This window comes from Ceratotherium simum, chromosome 22, assembly GCF_057802395.1.
Source record: "Ceratotherium simum simum isolate JZ-2026a chromosome 22, ASM5780239v1, whole genome shotgun sequence".
Taxonomy (NCBI): domain Eukaryota; kingdom Metazoa; phylum Chordata; class Mammalia; order Perissodactyla; family Rhinocerotidae; genus Ceratotherium; species Ceratotherium simum.
Window position 1 is genome coordinate 11,335,107 of NC_141921.1, and position 17,685 is coordinate 11,352,791.

Consider the following 17,685-nt stretch of genomic DNA (forward strand, 5'->3'; position numbering starts at 1 on the left):
AAGTGTACTCAGGGTGACATAAAGGGTGTAGATTTTTGTTGGATTTATGGGCAGTGAGACTGGAGTATTAGTTTGGCCAGATTATAAAGAGCCTTGTCTGCCAGGCTAAGGAATTTGAACTTTGTCATATGGGCTGTGTAGAGTCATTGAAAGTTTCTGAAAAGAGGAAATACTGTTAAATCAGGGATAGTTAACCTGATAGCGCAGGCTGACTGAAGTCAGAGAGAGTAGTTAGACCACTGCAGTAGTCAGATGTGTATTAGAGAGGGGTGTGTGTTAGCCTGTAGTAGATTGGTGGCTCTGAGACTAGAAGTGTCACACTTGGCATGAGCAACTACAGAGGAAGAAGTAACTTGACAATTTGGGGTAATAAAAGAATCAAAGAGGAGTGGACTCTCTGACACTGAGTCAGAATTAATTTATGTCCATTTTTTTCCCATGTAATAAATAGTTATTGGAAGTGACATTTTCCAATAACAATTTGAATTGCTGCTGGGACATCTAAGTTGGAAATATGTGATGGAGCTTGATACAGTAAATATTACTTGCTTTGACATAGTTATTTATGTAACCTTTTGGTCACATGGAAGAAATGAGAGAATTGAAATGTCACAAATCAGAAATTGTTGAATTTTGTTAGTGCAAGATATATATGTATATATGCACCAGTATGAAACAAAACCTTTACAGGTACGGACAAATTTCAGTTTTAAAATAATTGTGTGATATTGATTCCTCAGGCTCTGCAGCACCACGTATGTAGCAAAGATTCCTTGGATTGTGGTAAATTGCTTTCCCTAAGAGCTCATGTCACTTCCAGGGAGCGTCTGGACAGTGTGGATTTTGACTTGCACTGGGCAGCAGTAACACTAGCAAATACTTTTAAATGCACACCTGTGAAGCCCATCCCCATTATTCCAACAGCTCTTGCGAGAAACTTGAGCAGTAATCTGAGTATTTCTCAAGTTCAAGGTACCTATAAATATGGGTAAGTAAAAGATCTATTAATCCAAAATGTTAAATATTGGTCACAGTGTTATATTTTCATGGTATCTACATAATATAATTATGAGTCATTTTACATTCCAGAGATCTGTGGTGGCTAGATAAATAAAAGAAGGTGAAAAATGAAGTTTTTAATCTTTGCTGAATATGGTTTTCTTTAAAGAGTTGCGCCCACCACCCCAAGAAAAATTAGTGGCAAAAATTATGTTAAAATTGCTTGTATTTTGGGCCGGCCCCATGGCTTAGTGGTTAAGTGCGTGCGCTCCGCTGCTGGCGGCCCGGGTTCGGATCCCGGGCTCGCACTGACGCACCGCTTGTCGGGCCATGCTGAGGCCGCGTCCCACATACAGCAACTAGAAGGATGTGCAACTACGACGTACAACAATCCACTGGGGCTTTGGGGGAAAAAACAAATAAATAAAATTAAAAAAAAAAAAAAAAAAATTGCTTGTATTTTGTGATTTGAAAATATAAGGAGAAATTATCCTCTATATCATTTTGCCTTTTGTATTTTGCCTAGGTTTTAGGTCGTTGTCATTTTTTTTTTTTTTTTTACTATAATCTGACTGATTATGAGCCTAATAGAGGCTGGATAATTTATTTATGATATGCAGTTTTAGTTGTGAATAAAGAGCACTGCAGATAGAGAAAGGAGATAATTAAATAAAAATTCATAGTATTTTTGCTTACTAAATTGTCAACCACTTGAGGGTGGAGTTTCCTCACAGCTGGAGTGGCATCCTCTCCGGCTTCCTATCACCACTCTTAGTTCCTATCTGATCCTCAGCAGGGCTGCTTCCCTGAATCCTCATCCACTTTCTTTATCTATTGTCTACTGAGCTAGGTCAGACAATGTAAGCATTCTCTGCTTTAAAGTCTAAGCAATTTACTTCTGGCTTCCTTTCCCACTGACTCCACCCTAGTTCCTGTTAGGTTTCTAGAGACAAAAATGTTTTCCAAGGTATACTCAGCTTCGAGTCTTATCCTCTAAAAATGCCTCTTCAAAAGAGGATAAGAAAAGAGGATTTTCTGTTCAGAGAGTCCCTGGAATAGCAAGAAAGGGCTCATTTTGAGTCCCATGTGCTGACCAGAGCACCTTTCTAGTTAGAGCAACACAAAGGAAAAAGTCTTGGTATATTCCACAGTCATGGAGTGGTCAAAAGTGATAGTGATTAAAACATGTTTGAATTAAGTGGAACATTCATTCTCTTGGAGTAATAAAGTACTTCTCAGTTGGGACATGGGAATTTGTGTTAAAATTAACCAAAAAGTTAATTTGTTTTCCTCAGTACCCATGCCCATCTACTAGTGAAGCATGAATTTACCTCTCTTTGAATTATCCTTCTATGATCCCTTGGCATGCTAGTAGTAACCAAGGATGTTCAATATTCTATCTAATCCCGTATCCTCTTGCCCTTTCCTACCCAGAATTATTTAATTTGTGACATTTGTCCTTTTCCTTGACCACATTCCTTTATTTATTCTAATATTTATTAAGATCCATTATGCAATAGATACTGTGTTAGACACTGGAATTAAATAGATAAAAAACTGTACTTACTGTCCATTAAGTATATTAATGTGTAAATATGATATGGGTAGACATAATGAGGGTTTATATACAGTGCAGGGAAAGCAGGAAAGTGTGTCCAAATTGCCGGGGAAGATCATGGAAAGTCTGAGCTGATTCTTTTACAGAATAGGAATTCAGCAGGTGGTCAAGGCAGAAGAGCTTTCAAGGCAGGTGTGTCACTGTTGATGCTAAATCTCCTGCCAACTCAGGCTTCCTTATCCTGTCACATGGCCTGATAAACTCATTATCTTTGTGTTTTATGGTTATTATAGCAATAAAATATGTCCTCAGTGGTACTATTAAGACTTTATATCACATGGGCTGGCCCGGTGGCTTAGCAGTTAAGTGCGCGCACTCCGCTACTGGCGGCCTGTGTTCGGATCCCGGGCGTGCACCGATGCACTGCTTCTCTGGCCATGCTGAGGCCGCATTCCACATACAACAACTAGAAGGATGTGCGACTGTGACGTACAACTATCTACTGGGGCTTTGGGGGGTAAAAAAAAAGGAGGAGGTTTGGCAAAAAAAAAAAAGACTTTATATCACAAATGGCATTGTTTTAAAGCCATAACAATAAAATTAACATTTGACAGTTCTGCTGCAGTTATCCATATCCTTAAAGCTTATTGTCAATAATCAATATAATAAAGTATAAGTGTAGCATAATGTTCTTTTAGGGAAAAGTGAGCTTTTAGATTCTATCATGATGGTTCCAAAGTTCTCTGATAGTGGTTGGAGGAATATAGTACGTGGAAGGTTGACTATACCTCACCTAATTCAGCCTCCTTCAGTGAGAAGTCATTTCTGTTGCAGTCTTGTCAAGTCTCCTGGATGCTTGAACATTCCCAGTAATAGGAAATTTACTTTTCCCAGGGAAACGTATTTGGTTCTAAAATTGTCAGCCTGGATTTTAATATTTTTGATTAAAATTTTTAAGTTGACACTTTTAGAGCGAAACTTTTTTAAAAAGTGGGTAATCTTCAATGACCTTTCTTTTTTTTTTTTTTTTTGAGGAAGATTAGCCCTGAGCTAACATCTGTTGCCAATCCTTCTCTTTTTGCTGAGGAAGATTGGCCCTGGGCTAACATCCATGCCCATCTTCCTCTAAGTATATGGGACGCCGCCACAGCATGGCTTGACAAGCAGTGCGTTGGTGGGCGCCCAGGATCCGAACCTGCGAACCCCGGGCCACCACAGTGGAGCACGCACACTTAACTGCTGCGCCACCAGGCTGGCCCCTTCAATGACCATTTTAGTAAATAGCTAGAAATTTTAAGATGTTAAATCGGTGTAATCTCTTCCTCTTAACTGCAGTCTTTCTACACTTTGAACTGTTTTCTTTGTGTGCATGTGTGTGTGAGAGAAAATATTCATTTGAATCATCTCCCCTGTCTAAAATATGCTTCTTCAACACTCAGATTATCTCTTTTAGGTAAAAAGTACATACTTTCAGTTGTTTTAACATGAATGTCTTCTGTTTAGATATCTTACCATGGATGAAACACGCAAATTGTTACTTCTGCTGGAATCTGATCCCAAGGTTTATTCTCTACCATTAGTGGGAATGTAAGTGTTGCATTATTTATGAAAATCTTTTCAGCCACATATGTATTCAAGTGTATATGATAAGCGTGTGAATCAGTTGTACTATGAATATGTAATTAATTCTTAGATCACCTTATAAAGCCACAAAGGCCAATGATTCTTAAGCTTTCTTATTTTAATAGCAGAATCAGTTAAAACAAGATTTTGCCCAATCTTAGGAAGAACTCCCATATATAAAACAGATGAAGTTGAATTCTTCTGGTTGAAGTTGAAGCCTTCAAGCCATTTCTTTAACCTTCTTCACTAATGCATCCTGAAGAACCCAGGGCTCAGAATAACACTGTTTGAAATTCACTGCCAGACAATTTTGCGGAAATTCCCCTTTGTGTTAATGGCTTTATTTTTAGAGTTAGTGGTTAATGACATTTGGACAGGTTATTCAGTCAGAAATTTATGTTAAGTATTTATTCAGTGCTTACCCTATGCATATTATTATGTTTGGGATTTAAAGCTCCTCAAGCAATTTATAGTCAGGTGAGGTGATAAAATATTCAAATATTCACATATAGAAAGATAAATAATGAAGTATATGATTTACGATGCAATGAGCAATATAGACAGTGAGCACTATTAGTATTTGTAAAAGAGATGATAGGGGACATTCTCTTAGAGAAGGCAAACTTGAGCTGGACCTTTAAGTGGTTGTATAATAGAAGGGAAGATTGATGGGGAGGGGAACCCATGTAGGGAATGGTATGTGCAAAGTGAAACAATGAGAATGGACAAATGTTCTGTGGACATGAAATCTGCTTATAGTCTGTTTGCTATGTTCCTGGTATTGGCTATGTGTCATTGATGCTAAGTGAATATCAATTAAGAACCTTCTGTGTTTCAGGCTCCCTATATATGTTATGGCATTTAATCCTCTCAATAACTGTATAGTTTTAGGCTGCTAACTTCATTCTCCCCTAATTCAGCCCTAATTCTTTGCAGTCCAGGCTAATTGATTCCTACTTTTACCTCTCTTGTTAACTATTTTCTCTCTCACCATTTTTCGTTTTCCCTTCATCTCAGGTGGAAGAGGACAGAGAGAAAGAAGCTCTGTCTATATATCTATATATCTATATCTGTATCTATATATCTTCTCCCTCTTAATTATCAGCATGGTCTAGTGCATATAGATTTCTTATTTATGAGGCCTTTAGTGTATTGCTGGTGAATGCCAAGAATCTCTGCCATATTATCTTGAGAAGAATGTAATCTAAAATATATTAAGTATTAATATGTAAATGACTGCAGTTTTTAATTTCTATTTTTTCTTTTAGTTGGCTGTCTGGAATTATACATGTCTATAGTCCTCAGGTATGGGCTTGCTGCTTGCGATACATGTTCAGTTCTTCTATTCAGGAAAGGTAAGTGATATTTTCTTCTGTAGTATTTTACTTTGATCTTTTCCCCCATTCATATTTTATTGGTCTCATTTAAAATTCTTGCAGTGCCTTAACCTTTTATAATACTTACAAACCGGAACAACAAGCACGTTAAAGAAAACAACCCTTACATTAAATGGGAATAAAACCAGACAAGAAAGGTGAGGTTGCACTATCCTTGGAATACAAAGGTGTTCATTTGCCTAACCGCAGAACTCTACACAGAAGATATACTTTTTAGGAATGGGAAAAACCCTAGAAATCATGTAGTCTAGTATCCTATTTTATAAATAGATTAATTTTCAGTGAAGTGACTGAAAATGAGTTGGAATTTGTTACAAGTATCTTATTAAGTTATAGAGTGCTACCACTAGGACCCTAAGGAACATTTGATACAAGGTGTTTAATTTTCTCCCTGGAACTAAAGCAGAAGCATGGGAACTAGCAGGGAAACTTTATTTCTAACCTCAAGTCTCCATTTAATTTTGTTATTTTGTATGTAATACCACTATTTGTCTCTTACAGTCTCTTCTTCATCTATTAAATGAAAATTCCAAAGCGTCTATCTATCTTGGGTGGCTATAATTCACTTTTTAAGAAAACTTTATTGAAAAGGCAGTACGAGTACATGGTAATAAAGCAGACATACATAAAGATACATAATAGAAATAAGTCTCTCTTCCACCCCATTTCCCCAGATCCTATCCCCAGAGATAATCACTGTCAATGGAATCTTGTGCTTCCTTCCTGTAATGTTCAATGCATAGGCAAATATCACCCTCCCTTGGCATGTAAAAATTGAATCACAGATGGGAGTGGACCATTCTTACTTTTCTGTATGTTGCTTTTTTCTCTATATCATTATACCTTGGAGATCATTACAATTTGGCGTGTACAGATTTAATACATAATTTTATAACTATACAGTAAATAATATATACTATATTTTAAAAACTAGTTTTTTTCTCGCACCCAATTTTGTGTATACATTTTTGTGTGCATATACTAGTGTTTTTGTAGAATAAATTCCTAAAAGTGGTTCTCCTGGGTCAAAGAGTATATAATTTTAAATTTGGGTAGATACTGTCAAATTGCCCTTCAAAGTCTGCCAATTTATAATCCTTCCAACAGTGTTTGAGAGTGCATGTTTTCTCCATCCCCTCACTGACACTGTGGAACAAATATTTATTGAGTTCCTACTATGTGCCAAGCACTGTTCATAATGTTGGGGATAAGCAGTAAACACAATAAAGACCCTGCAGAGATAGGTAGTAAACAGAACAAATAAGTAAAATAAATAATATTTTACAAGGTGATGAGTGCTGTGGAGAAAAATAAGCAGGAGAAGAGGATGTTGCATGTCTGGATGGTAGTGGCAGGTAAAGAGTCGCAATTTTGAATAGAGTGGTCAGGGAGGCAAAGACTTGAGGTGAGGGAGTAAGCCATGTGGCTGTCGGGAGCAGTGTCCCAGGCAGAGGATACATTAAGTGCAAAGGCTGTAGGTGAAAGATCACCTTGCATCTTCGAGCACAGCAAGGAGGCCAGTGTGGCTGGAGAGGAGTGAGGGAAGGGAGAGTAGCAAGACCTCAGAGAGGTAACTGGAAGGCCATTATTAAACTTTTGATCTTTGCAAATCTGGTAGATGAAAAATGGTCTTTTCCCATGTTTTATAACCTCATCTTCTGGGAACTTCCTATTCATGTCTCTTACTGTTATTAAATTGGATTGTGCATCTTTTTCACATTGCTTTGTAAGAGTTCTCTTTCTGTTTCTCACTCTCTCTATATACACATATATATAGTATATAAAATACAGAAATATATTTGTAAAAATACGTATGTGTGTGTATATATGGCAAAGATTTTATGTAATAAATATATATTATAAAAATATATGTGTGTATATCTCTATGTGTGTATCTTTGTATGTATATATATGGCATACATATATGGCAAAGATTTTTTTTCTCCCAGATTGTCATTTCAGTTAACTTTGGTTAATGATATTTCCCCAAACTGACTTTTTTGAAGTCGAAATTATCAATCTCTTTTTCTATCTTGTTTAGAAAGGATTTTCCCACTCCAGGAGTATTTATTGAAATAAAAAATCTCTTGTATTTTCTTCAGATGCTTTTACAGTTCTACTTTTTACACTTTGTTTCAACTTTACAAGGCAATTAGTTTTATTTGCAATAAAACAAATTAAATGTTTATTTTAGTGTGTTTGTTAGTACAGTTAAGTTTTCATCAATGACTTCTTTTGCTTTAATTTTTTATTGACAGTAAATGTTCGGTAAAATTAATTTTAAAGTTCTCTCTGTTAGTTTGTGTTCAGTTTGAAGTATTAGGCAATTTCTTTGATAACTAAACTCTGTAATTACTGCAAACCCTTGAACCAGAGAAGAGTCAGCACTGCTCAACATAGCCTAGGTTGCTGCTTTACAGTGTTCCGAGCAGTGCTCTTGTCTGACTCCAGAGAGAGGAATTCAGCAGTAGGCGTTCTGCCTCCCTGACCTCCAATACTTTGCTTTGTTAATAGTGTAATATATCCCCCCCAAATTATTTTTCATTCAACATTTTGCAAAGTAGAAACAACTACTAAAAGTATTTTTAAATAATTTAGTATATATTTTAAGGACTCTTGATGACTTTACAAATATTTATTGAGTCATATAGTGAGTAATAAAATGAATGTTCATTTTATCAGTGTTTATAATAGTGAAATATTGCAAATAATTTAAATATCCATTTTTAGAAGTCTAGGTGAGTCAGTAATGGCACATCTATAAGTTGCAATACTGGATAGTCACTAAAAAAGAATAAGGAGGTCTGAGGTATGATATATAATAGTGACATGGAAAGAAATCCAAGATAGATAAGACATAGCAATTGCAAATAGTGTGTATGGTATGGCCTTATTTTTGTTTAATTGTATAAGATGTTTGTGTATGCCCAGGGGAAAATTCTGGAAGTATATACACTAAACTGGGGAGTGGAATGGGGTGGTTTTCATTTTCTATTTTATACATTTCCTGTTTTGTTTGAAGTTTTTACAAGGAATATGTGTCTCATAATAAAATGTATCTTAAAAATTAAAAATCAATAACATAAAAAGTAAACATAAATTTACTCCCCAGTTTTCTCCACAAAATTAGATTGTTTAGTCAGTCTATTAACTAGATTGAGAGACTCCCTTAGAGTTCTTTAAGTGTACTCTTGTTATCCTTGGTAAATTGTAATTAAATGGCAATTTTTTTCCAGGGTTTTTTCAGAATCTGGAAATTTCATTATAGTTCTCTATTCTGTGACACATAAGGATCCTGAGTTTTACGAATGCCTCCCTTGTGATGGCAGGTTACCTGACCTTCAATTCCAGCTACTAACCAGCAAGGAAACACTACATCTTTTCAAAGTAAGTGATTTGATTACCTAGCACATGACTGTTGAGGGTTGCGTATTGGCAGTTTAAACCCAATAGTCTTTACCCTTTAAAATAGTGACTCAAATTATTAGGCTTTATTTATAATCAATGTTATTGAATATTAACTTTATTCATTTATGGTTAATTTCATTTCGTAAGTTTTAGACCATATCTCTAAAGCCAAATTATAATACAGGAAATAACTTGCCCATGTTTTTCTTAAAACCTTTGAAGAATATATCAGGAATTTATATATAGTATCATTTTATGATATTGAGAGTTGATTTGTGATCTTAGTGTTTTCTTTGCTCTGTTTTATTTTTAAAATGTATGGGTATAACAAATAGTTTCTCCCACTTAAAAGTCAGTGTTTATAATATATAATCCTAGAAATCAGAATTCCATTGTTGCTGTATCTAATAAAAGACGTAGAAATATATCTAAGCGATGGTCACAGAAAAAGTAGATCTTTGAAACCATAAGTGTCATTATGTAAAAACATTCAAAGACCACTTTTCAGTAAAATGATTAGTTGTCCTCTGTCTCAGACTAATAATAAAAAAATTCTGTATTTTATTACAAAAATATTGAGTACCTCTAAATAACCATGTATTTCCACTCAGATCTTATTTTGTGCCTTCTTTCATTTATAGTTTGTATCAGTTCATGAATCAAGTTTTTGCATTTTAATTATAAATATAATCATCTTAAATGAAGTCTAATAATTTATTTCTATGTTAGAGATGTATATCATTTACTTAGTTTATTCTTTAGATCATATTCTCAGTTCAGAGTTACTTTAATGGAATCCCTAGTTATTGAATGAGTTACATAATATAGGTAATTAAGTTTACACTTTCCTTTATGTAGCAGGGAAATGGACAGTTTGAAAAAGAAGGTTACATAAAAATAGAACTACCATATGATCTAGCAATTCCACTTCTGGGTATTTATCCAAAGGAAATGAAAACACTAACTTGAAAAGATATCTGTACCCTCATGATCATTGCAGCATTGTTTACAATAGCCAAGACATGGAAGCAACCTAAGTGTGTTGATGGATGAATGGATAAAGAAAATGTGGTGTGTATATATGTATATATATAATGAAATATTATTCAGCCATAAAAAAGAAGGAAATCCTGCCATTTGTGACAACATGGATGGACCTTGAGGACATTATGCTAAGTGAAAGAAGTCAGACAGAGAAAGACAAATATCGCATGGTCTCACTTATATGAGAAATCTAAAAAAAAAAAAAGAGCTAGTAGATACAGAGAACAGATTGGCGGTTGCATCAGGTTGGAGGTGAGGGGTGGGCAAAACGGGTGAAGGTTTGTACCAAATATTAAGGTAAAAACTTCTAGTTATAAAGTAAGTCATGGGTATGTAATGTACAGCATGGTGACTATAGTTAATAGTACTGTATCGTATATTTGAAAGTTGCTAAGAAGGTAGATCTTAAAAAGTTCTAGTCACAAGAAAAAAAATTTGTAACTCTATATGGTGATGGATGTTAACTAGACTTATTGTGGTGAGTGTTTTGCAATATAGACAAATATCAAATCATTATGTTGTACACCGGAAACTAATATAATGTTATATACATCAATATCTCAATTTAAAAAGTCATAATAAAAAAGGAAAGTTACAATTATAGAAATCAGAAGGCCCCCCTCTCCCCAGTGCTTCAGAGCTACTTTTCATCTTAATAGAATTCTCTGGTGTTTTTATTTAAATCAGATCTCAAACTATGACTTACTTCGTTTCAGAATGTTGAACCTTCTGACAAAAATCCAATCCATTTTGAACTAAGTGCTGGACGCCAAAATGCAGAAACAGAGTTTTTCAATAAAGTTTCCAAGAATATTTCAATTAAGAGGTAAAAGATATATTTTTATCATCATGTGTATTTTTATTACATTTGTAGTTTTTGATGAGTAATTAAATTAACTCTTCAATTATTTCTGATGAAACTATTTGTATATCTTATGTACCATAGGTGTCCTTGCTTTAAATGCATTCCTTCATAGTTGGAAGTTGGATGATAATTTTAATGAAGTGACAGCTCTAATATGGTTCTCATTTGAGTTGATTTATTACATGGAGGAGAAAGTATTTGTCAAGAAAATTATCTGGCTTAGGAAGAAGCCTCCTGGTTTTGTTTAGTTTGCCTTTTGTTCATTCTTCCCTTTCTTGTAGTTTTAAACCAGGTTTAAAACCTGGACCTATCAGATAAACTATTATAAAAAATAACTTCTCTACCTAAAAATGAAATTGTTTTAAAACTTTTAAAGCAAATACACTTGGGCAATATTAATTAAATAATGGCTTGTGACTTTTTAGGTCACTATATACCTTTTGTGCTAAAGAAGATATTCTCTGTATTAGGGTTCTCCAGAGAAACAGAACTGATAGGATGTATATACATAGAGATTTGTTTTAAGGAATTGGCTCATGCAACTGTGAAGGCTTGGCAAGTCCAAAATCTACCAGCAGGCTGAGAAGAGTTGCAGTTAGAGTCCAAAGGTTCTAACTGCAGAGTTCTCTCTTCTTGGGGAGGTCAGTCTTTCTCCTGTTAAGGCCTGCAGCTGATTGGATGAGGGCCACCCATATTATGGAGGATAATCTGCTTTACTCAGAGTCTGCTGATTTAAGTGTTAATCTCATCTAAAAAATACCTTCACAGAAACATCTGGAATGATGTTTGACCAAATATCTGAGTACGTGGCCTAACCAAGTTGACATAAAATTAACCCTTCATATCCCTATTCCAGCTTTCTCATTTATTCTACTATGTACCAGATAATGTGCTAAGGGCTGGGAATATGGCGATGTTAAAAACAGATGGGGACATAATCTCTTTCTTCATGGAATTTATAGTCCAGTGCTGGAGTGTTGAATGTTCTCCATATTATTTGAGAGGTCCATAAATTTAAGTTAATATTTGCCAAATATTTAATAACCTCATTTAAAAGTTACTTTGGAATGCTGGTTTATTCTTTGACTCTGTAGTTCAGAAACTATTGTTATTTTTAACTTGCCCAGCAGTTGATTTGTCCTTTTCTCAACTTTTTGACTATAACTTTAACCTGTCTTTGGACCCCTTTAATACTATCTGTTTAGTGTCTTGCATGAGAAACAGCAGGTATAAGATTCATTATAGATTATGGCAATTATTGAGAAAATGGTTTGACCTTTTTTTATAGCATTCATTCATCTGTTGTTAACACTTGATTCTATAGGTGGAAATTAACTGGGATACAAGTTTAAAATAGATGCCAACTATGCCAACTATTTATAGAGGCTGTATAACGTTAGTAGTTGTGAGTTCAGATTATGGAATCAGACATATCTGTATTCAAGTTCTGGTTCTAAACATCAGTATCCCATCTGTAAAATGGGAATTATGACTGTATCTGTATTGGTTTCCTGTTGCTGCTCTAACTAATTACCACAAACTTGGTGACTTAAAATAATACAAATTTATTATCTTCCAGTTCTGGAGATCAGAAGTCCAAAATGGATCTTTGGGGCTAAAATCAAAGTGATGGTAGGGCTACATTCCTTCTGGAAGCTTTAGTGGAGAATCTATTTTACTCCCTTTTCCAGCAGTTTATTCCCCAACATCCTACATTTCTTGTCTGGTGGCCCCTTACTTCATCTTCAGAGCTAACAGCATAGCATCTTCAAATCTCTTTCTCTGACCTCTGCTTCTATCTTCACATCTTCTCTGACTCTGACCCTCTTGCCTGCATTGTATAAGGATCCTTGTGATTACATTGAGCCTAGGATAATCGCCACATCTCAAAATCTTTAACCTAAACACATCTGCAAACTCGCTCTTACCATGCATGGTAACATATTCACAGATTCTGAGGATTAGGAAGATGTCTGAGGTATACCCTCTCCATCTTTGAGCATTTTAAATTATCCTTGAAACAGGTTAGGTCATCAGAAAACTAAATTCTTATAGCTTTGCAGGGACACCTTCACTGTCTTAAGTTTTAAGGCTTTATTCAAGATTTTATTGAATATTTATGGAAGAAAAAGCCAAATTGAGACACTGGCAATTTTTTTAACATTATTGTTGGAAACCTTGTCTATTTTCAACTCGGACCAAAGCTTTAAGAAGGATTAGTCATTTTAAGATTTTAGTAAAGTGTTTGTCCTGCCTAGAGAACTGGTATTATAATTATACAACATAAAGTTTTTTGTTTTTGCCTTGGGTGCTAAAAAAGCTCAGAAATGGATTTTATTGCTCAATGTCAGAAATTTTATGTGTGTGTTTATCATAAGTATATAGCAAATATTAATTCCTTGCCACAAACTCAAGTGTACAAAAAAATGTAACTTTTTTTCTTTTTAAAAGTAATTGAACTTAATTTCTATTTTGAGCCCCTATTCATTATACTGGGTTATAGAAACTAAATTTCAGTCAATTCAAGGTCTGTTTATCTTCTTTCCTCTGAGGTTATATGTAAGTTAGAGGGACTAACGCTGTGCCAGTACCGGTGATGTGGGGTAACATGATTATCATCCATCCATGCTGCCATCTGCTGAGATGTTTTCATTTGCCTCTGGTCTTTGACAGTAGGTTTGTGCAGGTTCCTGCTGTGACCTCCTTACCCTGTTCAGGTCGCTGGTGCTCTGTGTCATGTTCATACTACTCTCATGATATCATTCTGTATTCTCCGTGTCATTTCTGGGTGTGGGGGAGAGCTTTGTGGGACTGGTGCAAACCATGCAGACATTCTTCTTGTTTCATTGCAGCACCTTGGCACAGAAAGAACTCTGGGAGTGTTTGCCTCTCTAGACTACCAGGGTTTGGGGCAAAGGTTTCTTCTGCTGTCAGATCTTCCAAATCTACCTCGGGGTTTCTGTTGTTCTCCCTGCCAGGGAGACAGGATGCAGGACCCTTTCTTAGGGATTCCATTAATGTCTAAGCTTGCTTAGCTTTCTTCTGGCTTTTCTTTCTTCTTCCCTAACCTATTGAGACTGTATCTAGTTTATGATGTAAAAAAACCTGATGCATATAGTCTTCTAAATTTTAGTCTTAAACTCTAATTTCAGCTTTTGAAACTGCAGTACTACCACTCAAAATTGTTCTGTGTTTCCTTGGGGCATGCTACATGTGACACAATGACTACAACTGACTAAATGGGAGGAGGTACATCAATTAATCTCTCAAAGTATTTTCTCATCACAGATAAAAGTACATAGGAAAATGTAATTCCTTACTCAATTTTCCTTTTTAACACAGTGAGTGTTTAATGCTGTGTGTTTAATACAGTGAGTGTACATCTCTGTCACCAGATTATAAATTTTGTGATGCAAGTGCTATGTCTTATTTATTTCTACATTCCTCAAAGTGGTTCAACAGAAGATGCTCAGTAACTGTTGATTTGTTATGACATTGAGAGTAATTGGGTTAAACTTGCCGTGATCAGGCAAAGGAGGTAGTTTATTATGCATGAGTCTGACTGGGCCACCTTTCCTGGGCAACTAACATTGGCCTGGAAAAGAAAATAATTTGTGGTTGTTAGACACTAAATTAAATGATCCAGCTACTACTGTGGCATATTAAAGGACTTTATTCATTTTCAAAAAGAAAAAACAAATGAACACTAAATTACTGAAGACTTTTCTTGTCTCCCCTCTACTCTTTAGGTCGTCTCGAAAGTCATCTCCAGGGAACATGCCAACAAATGATCATGACTCTGGTGTTGAAGATGAAGACTTTTCTCCAAGACCAATTCCTAGTCCTCATCCAGTGAATCAAAAGGTATCACCGATCTTATAAAGAACTCACCTTTGTGGTTAGAAACCTAAAAGTCTTCATGTTAAAGCACTCAATAATACTACCTAAAACTTATTTGTTTCATTCTAAGATATATCTAGCTACCTATATATCTATATGGCTTTATCTATATATATTCATCACAGGTACATCTAATTATTATATGTAATAATATATGTGCATATGTACACATATTGTAATAAATACATATAATTATTATTCCCAGAGAAAACTGAGGCACAGATTGGTTAAGTTACCTGCCCAGGATTACGCAACTAGTAAGTAGTAAAGCTGGAATTCCGGAGGCTTGGAATTCAATAAAGCTAGTAATTCAGGAGGTTTGATTTCAGAATCTAGTGCTTTTAACCCCTGTAGACTCAACATTCTATACTATCACCAGAGCTTGACTTTGGTTCTTGTTACCATATTCTGAGAACACATTCTACTTGCTTTTGGAGATTGCTAATAACCCCTGTCATAATTCATAATTTTTTGATTGCGGCCAACCAGTAGGTTATCTTAGAATTGTTGTGCCTTAAGTGGACTAATTACTTATTAGGAAAAAAAGGAATGAGAAAAAATTTTTTAAATTAATATCAAATTCTAACCAAATGCACTACAGTGAGTATTTTGTTTACTCTTCTGCTCTCTTCTAACTCTTTTAGTTGATTTCAGTAAAAAGAATAACAGTGAATAATTTTACTTAGTAGAAAAGTATTCTGAAATATTTATGGGAAGAGCCTTTTTTAAGATGCAGAAACATTATTTGCTACTAGATCTGTTGAAACATCCTGCAGATTTTTTTTTTCAGATCATTTTTTTGCAGAGAGATGGAAAAAAAAAGTCTATTATAAAAGTTTCCCATATTGTATTCTGTGATCTAAGCAACATTAATCAGTGTCCCAATAAAAGGAGTTCCATCGTTAAGTAAGTTTGTGAGGGCGTGGACCTTGTTTATTTTGCTCACAATTGTATTCCTAGTGCCTAGCACATAGAAGATGCCCAGAAAATATTTGTCAACCGTCTAAATAAAGAATAAACACTTTTTAATATGTAACTGGATATAATTTGGGAAATACTAGTCTAAGGAAAATGAAGCATATATCTTTCTCCTAAAAAATACTTTTTCTTCTTACATTTCCCGTTTATAGGTTTCTGAGATCCAACCATCAGTTCCTGAACTTTCACTTGTGTTGGATGGCGATTTCATAGAATCAAACCCTCTGCCTAACCCATTGGAAATGGTGAATAATGAAAGTCCTCCTTTGTTGGTTAACCACTCTGAACACTTGGAGTCATTGCAACCCCAGCTTTATGGTGAGAAACACAGCCCAGAAACTGAAGCTGGAGAGCCTTCCTTGGGAGGGCTGCCAAATCATTTAAACCAGGGCACTGCTCCTTTGAGACACTGCAAAGTAAGACAGCCATCTATCTGTAAGAAAGGGAACTCCTATATTAGGAACAGTGTTAAACCATTTTCTCTTAATGGGCCATCTCCTGATATATCTGACAAGCTACAAACAGTTTCTGCTGGAAATGTACACAAAGAAGAGTATCCTATAAGATCCTCCACATTTAATTCCAGGCAGTCTTCTCTTGCCTCTCAGACCCACCCACACAATTTTGTTTTTTCACTCCATAATTCAGGAAGACCGATGGAACTTCAGATACCTACTCCCCCACCACTGTCTTACTATTCCAGAGAAGTTTGCAGTTGTTGTCAGCATCATATTCAATGTAGTCCAATAAATTCTTGGCAAGGAGTGACTACGGTGGGATCTGTACAAGACCTCCAGTCTGAAGCCCTTCAAAAACATTCGTTATTTCACCCAAGTGGATGTCCAGCTCTGTACCATAATGCGTTCTATTCTTCAAGTAGTCCTATAGCCTTGATACCTCAGGGAAGCATGGGTGGTTGTTCTCCCCACAGCAATGTAGAACCATCACCTGTGGCAAGACTGCCTTCACATGTGGACTCGTGTAACCCACAGCCTTGTGCAGTATGCATGCACACACCCAAGACTGGGTCGGATAATGGAATGATGGGACTATCTCCGGATGCATATAGGTTCCTTACAGAACAAGACAGACAGCTGAGACTGCTTCAGGCACAGGTTTGCTAGCTTTCTTACTTCTCTTAAATTCTTGGTATTAATCTGGTTTCTTAAAAATAACTGGCAATTCTGCAGTAATTATGTTTTATGGAGTAGAATTGTAGAATGTCAGAACTAAAAGGCATCTTGGAAACTGAATTCTAGTCCCTCTTGTTTTACAGGTAAGTAAAATGAGGATGGGAGAGAAAATAATTTACCCAATGACACCTTGCTAGTTAGGAGTAGAACCAGGACTAGAAAGCAAGCCTTCTCTTCTCTGTCTTGTGCATATCCTAACCTACAGGACAATTGTACTTTTATTTTGTTTTTTGTCTCTAATGAAAAGTCTATATAATTTACTAAACCTTTATATACAACTTAATATAAAGCCTGCACAATGGATTCTGATACAGTTCTGGTTTGTTAACTGTATAGTATGTATACTAATCTTTAGCTAGTGTACATAATAGTTTTAGAACCTCTTCTCTGTGTCTATACTAGACTTGTTTCACTCATTCTATCCTGCAGTGCTTCCGTTCTTCAGTCCTTTATGGCAAAGTTCTTAGTCTTTTAATTATATCTGCACAGTTTAGTCTTTAAGAATTGTCTTTTTTCTTTCCTTACACCCTTCTTCCACATTTCTACCACAAATCCCCACCCTCCTTCCTTTCCACTGTACCAATGGAAACAACTTGAAATACATTCTTTCATATTTTTTCCATGATCCTTTAACTACACAAATATATGTATAATGGGCATGTATACGTGTGATTTTTTTTTTTTAAATCTTTGTTTTATAAAATTTTTTAAATCTTTGTT

At 35.4% G+C, this 17,685-nt stretch overlaps 1 protein-coding gene across 5 annotated transcripts in view; it reads left to right on the forward strand.

Moving 5' to 3' along the window:
• STIL (STIL centriolar assembly protein) overlaps positions 1–17,685 on the forward strand; it is a 58,155-nt gene that overhangs the window by 16,816 nt on the left and 23,654 nt on the right. For all 5 annotated transcript variants that reach the window (XM_087445981.1, XM_014793830.2, XM_014793831.2 and 2 more), the window contains 7 exons: positions 741–988; positions 4,061–4,144; positions 5,449–5,535; positions 8,814–8,964; positions 10,746–10,855; positions 14,644–14,758; positions 15,925–16,887. In XM_087445981.1, coding sequence (XP_087302107.1) covers positions 741–988; positions 4,061–4,144; positions 5,449–5,535; positions 8,814–8,964; positions 10,746–10,855; positions 14,644–14,758; positions 15,925–16,887 — 1,758 coding nt within the window. The remainder of the gene's footprint in view (positions 1–740; positions 989–4,060; positions 4,145–5,448; positions 5,536–8,813; positions 8,965–10,745; positions 10,856–14,643; positions 14,759–15,924; positions 16,888–17,685) is intronic.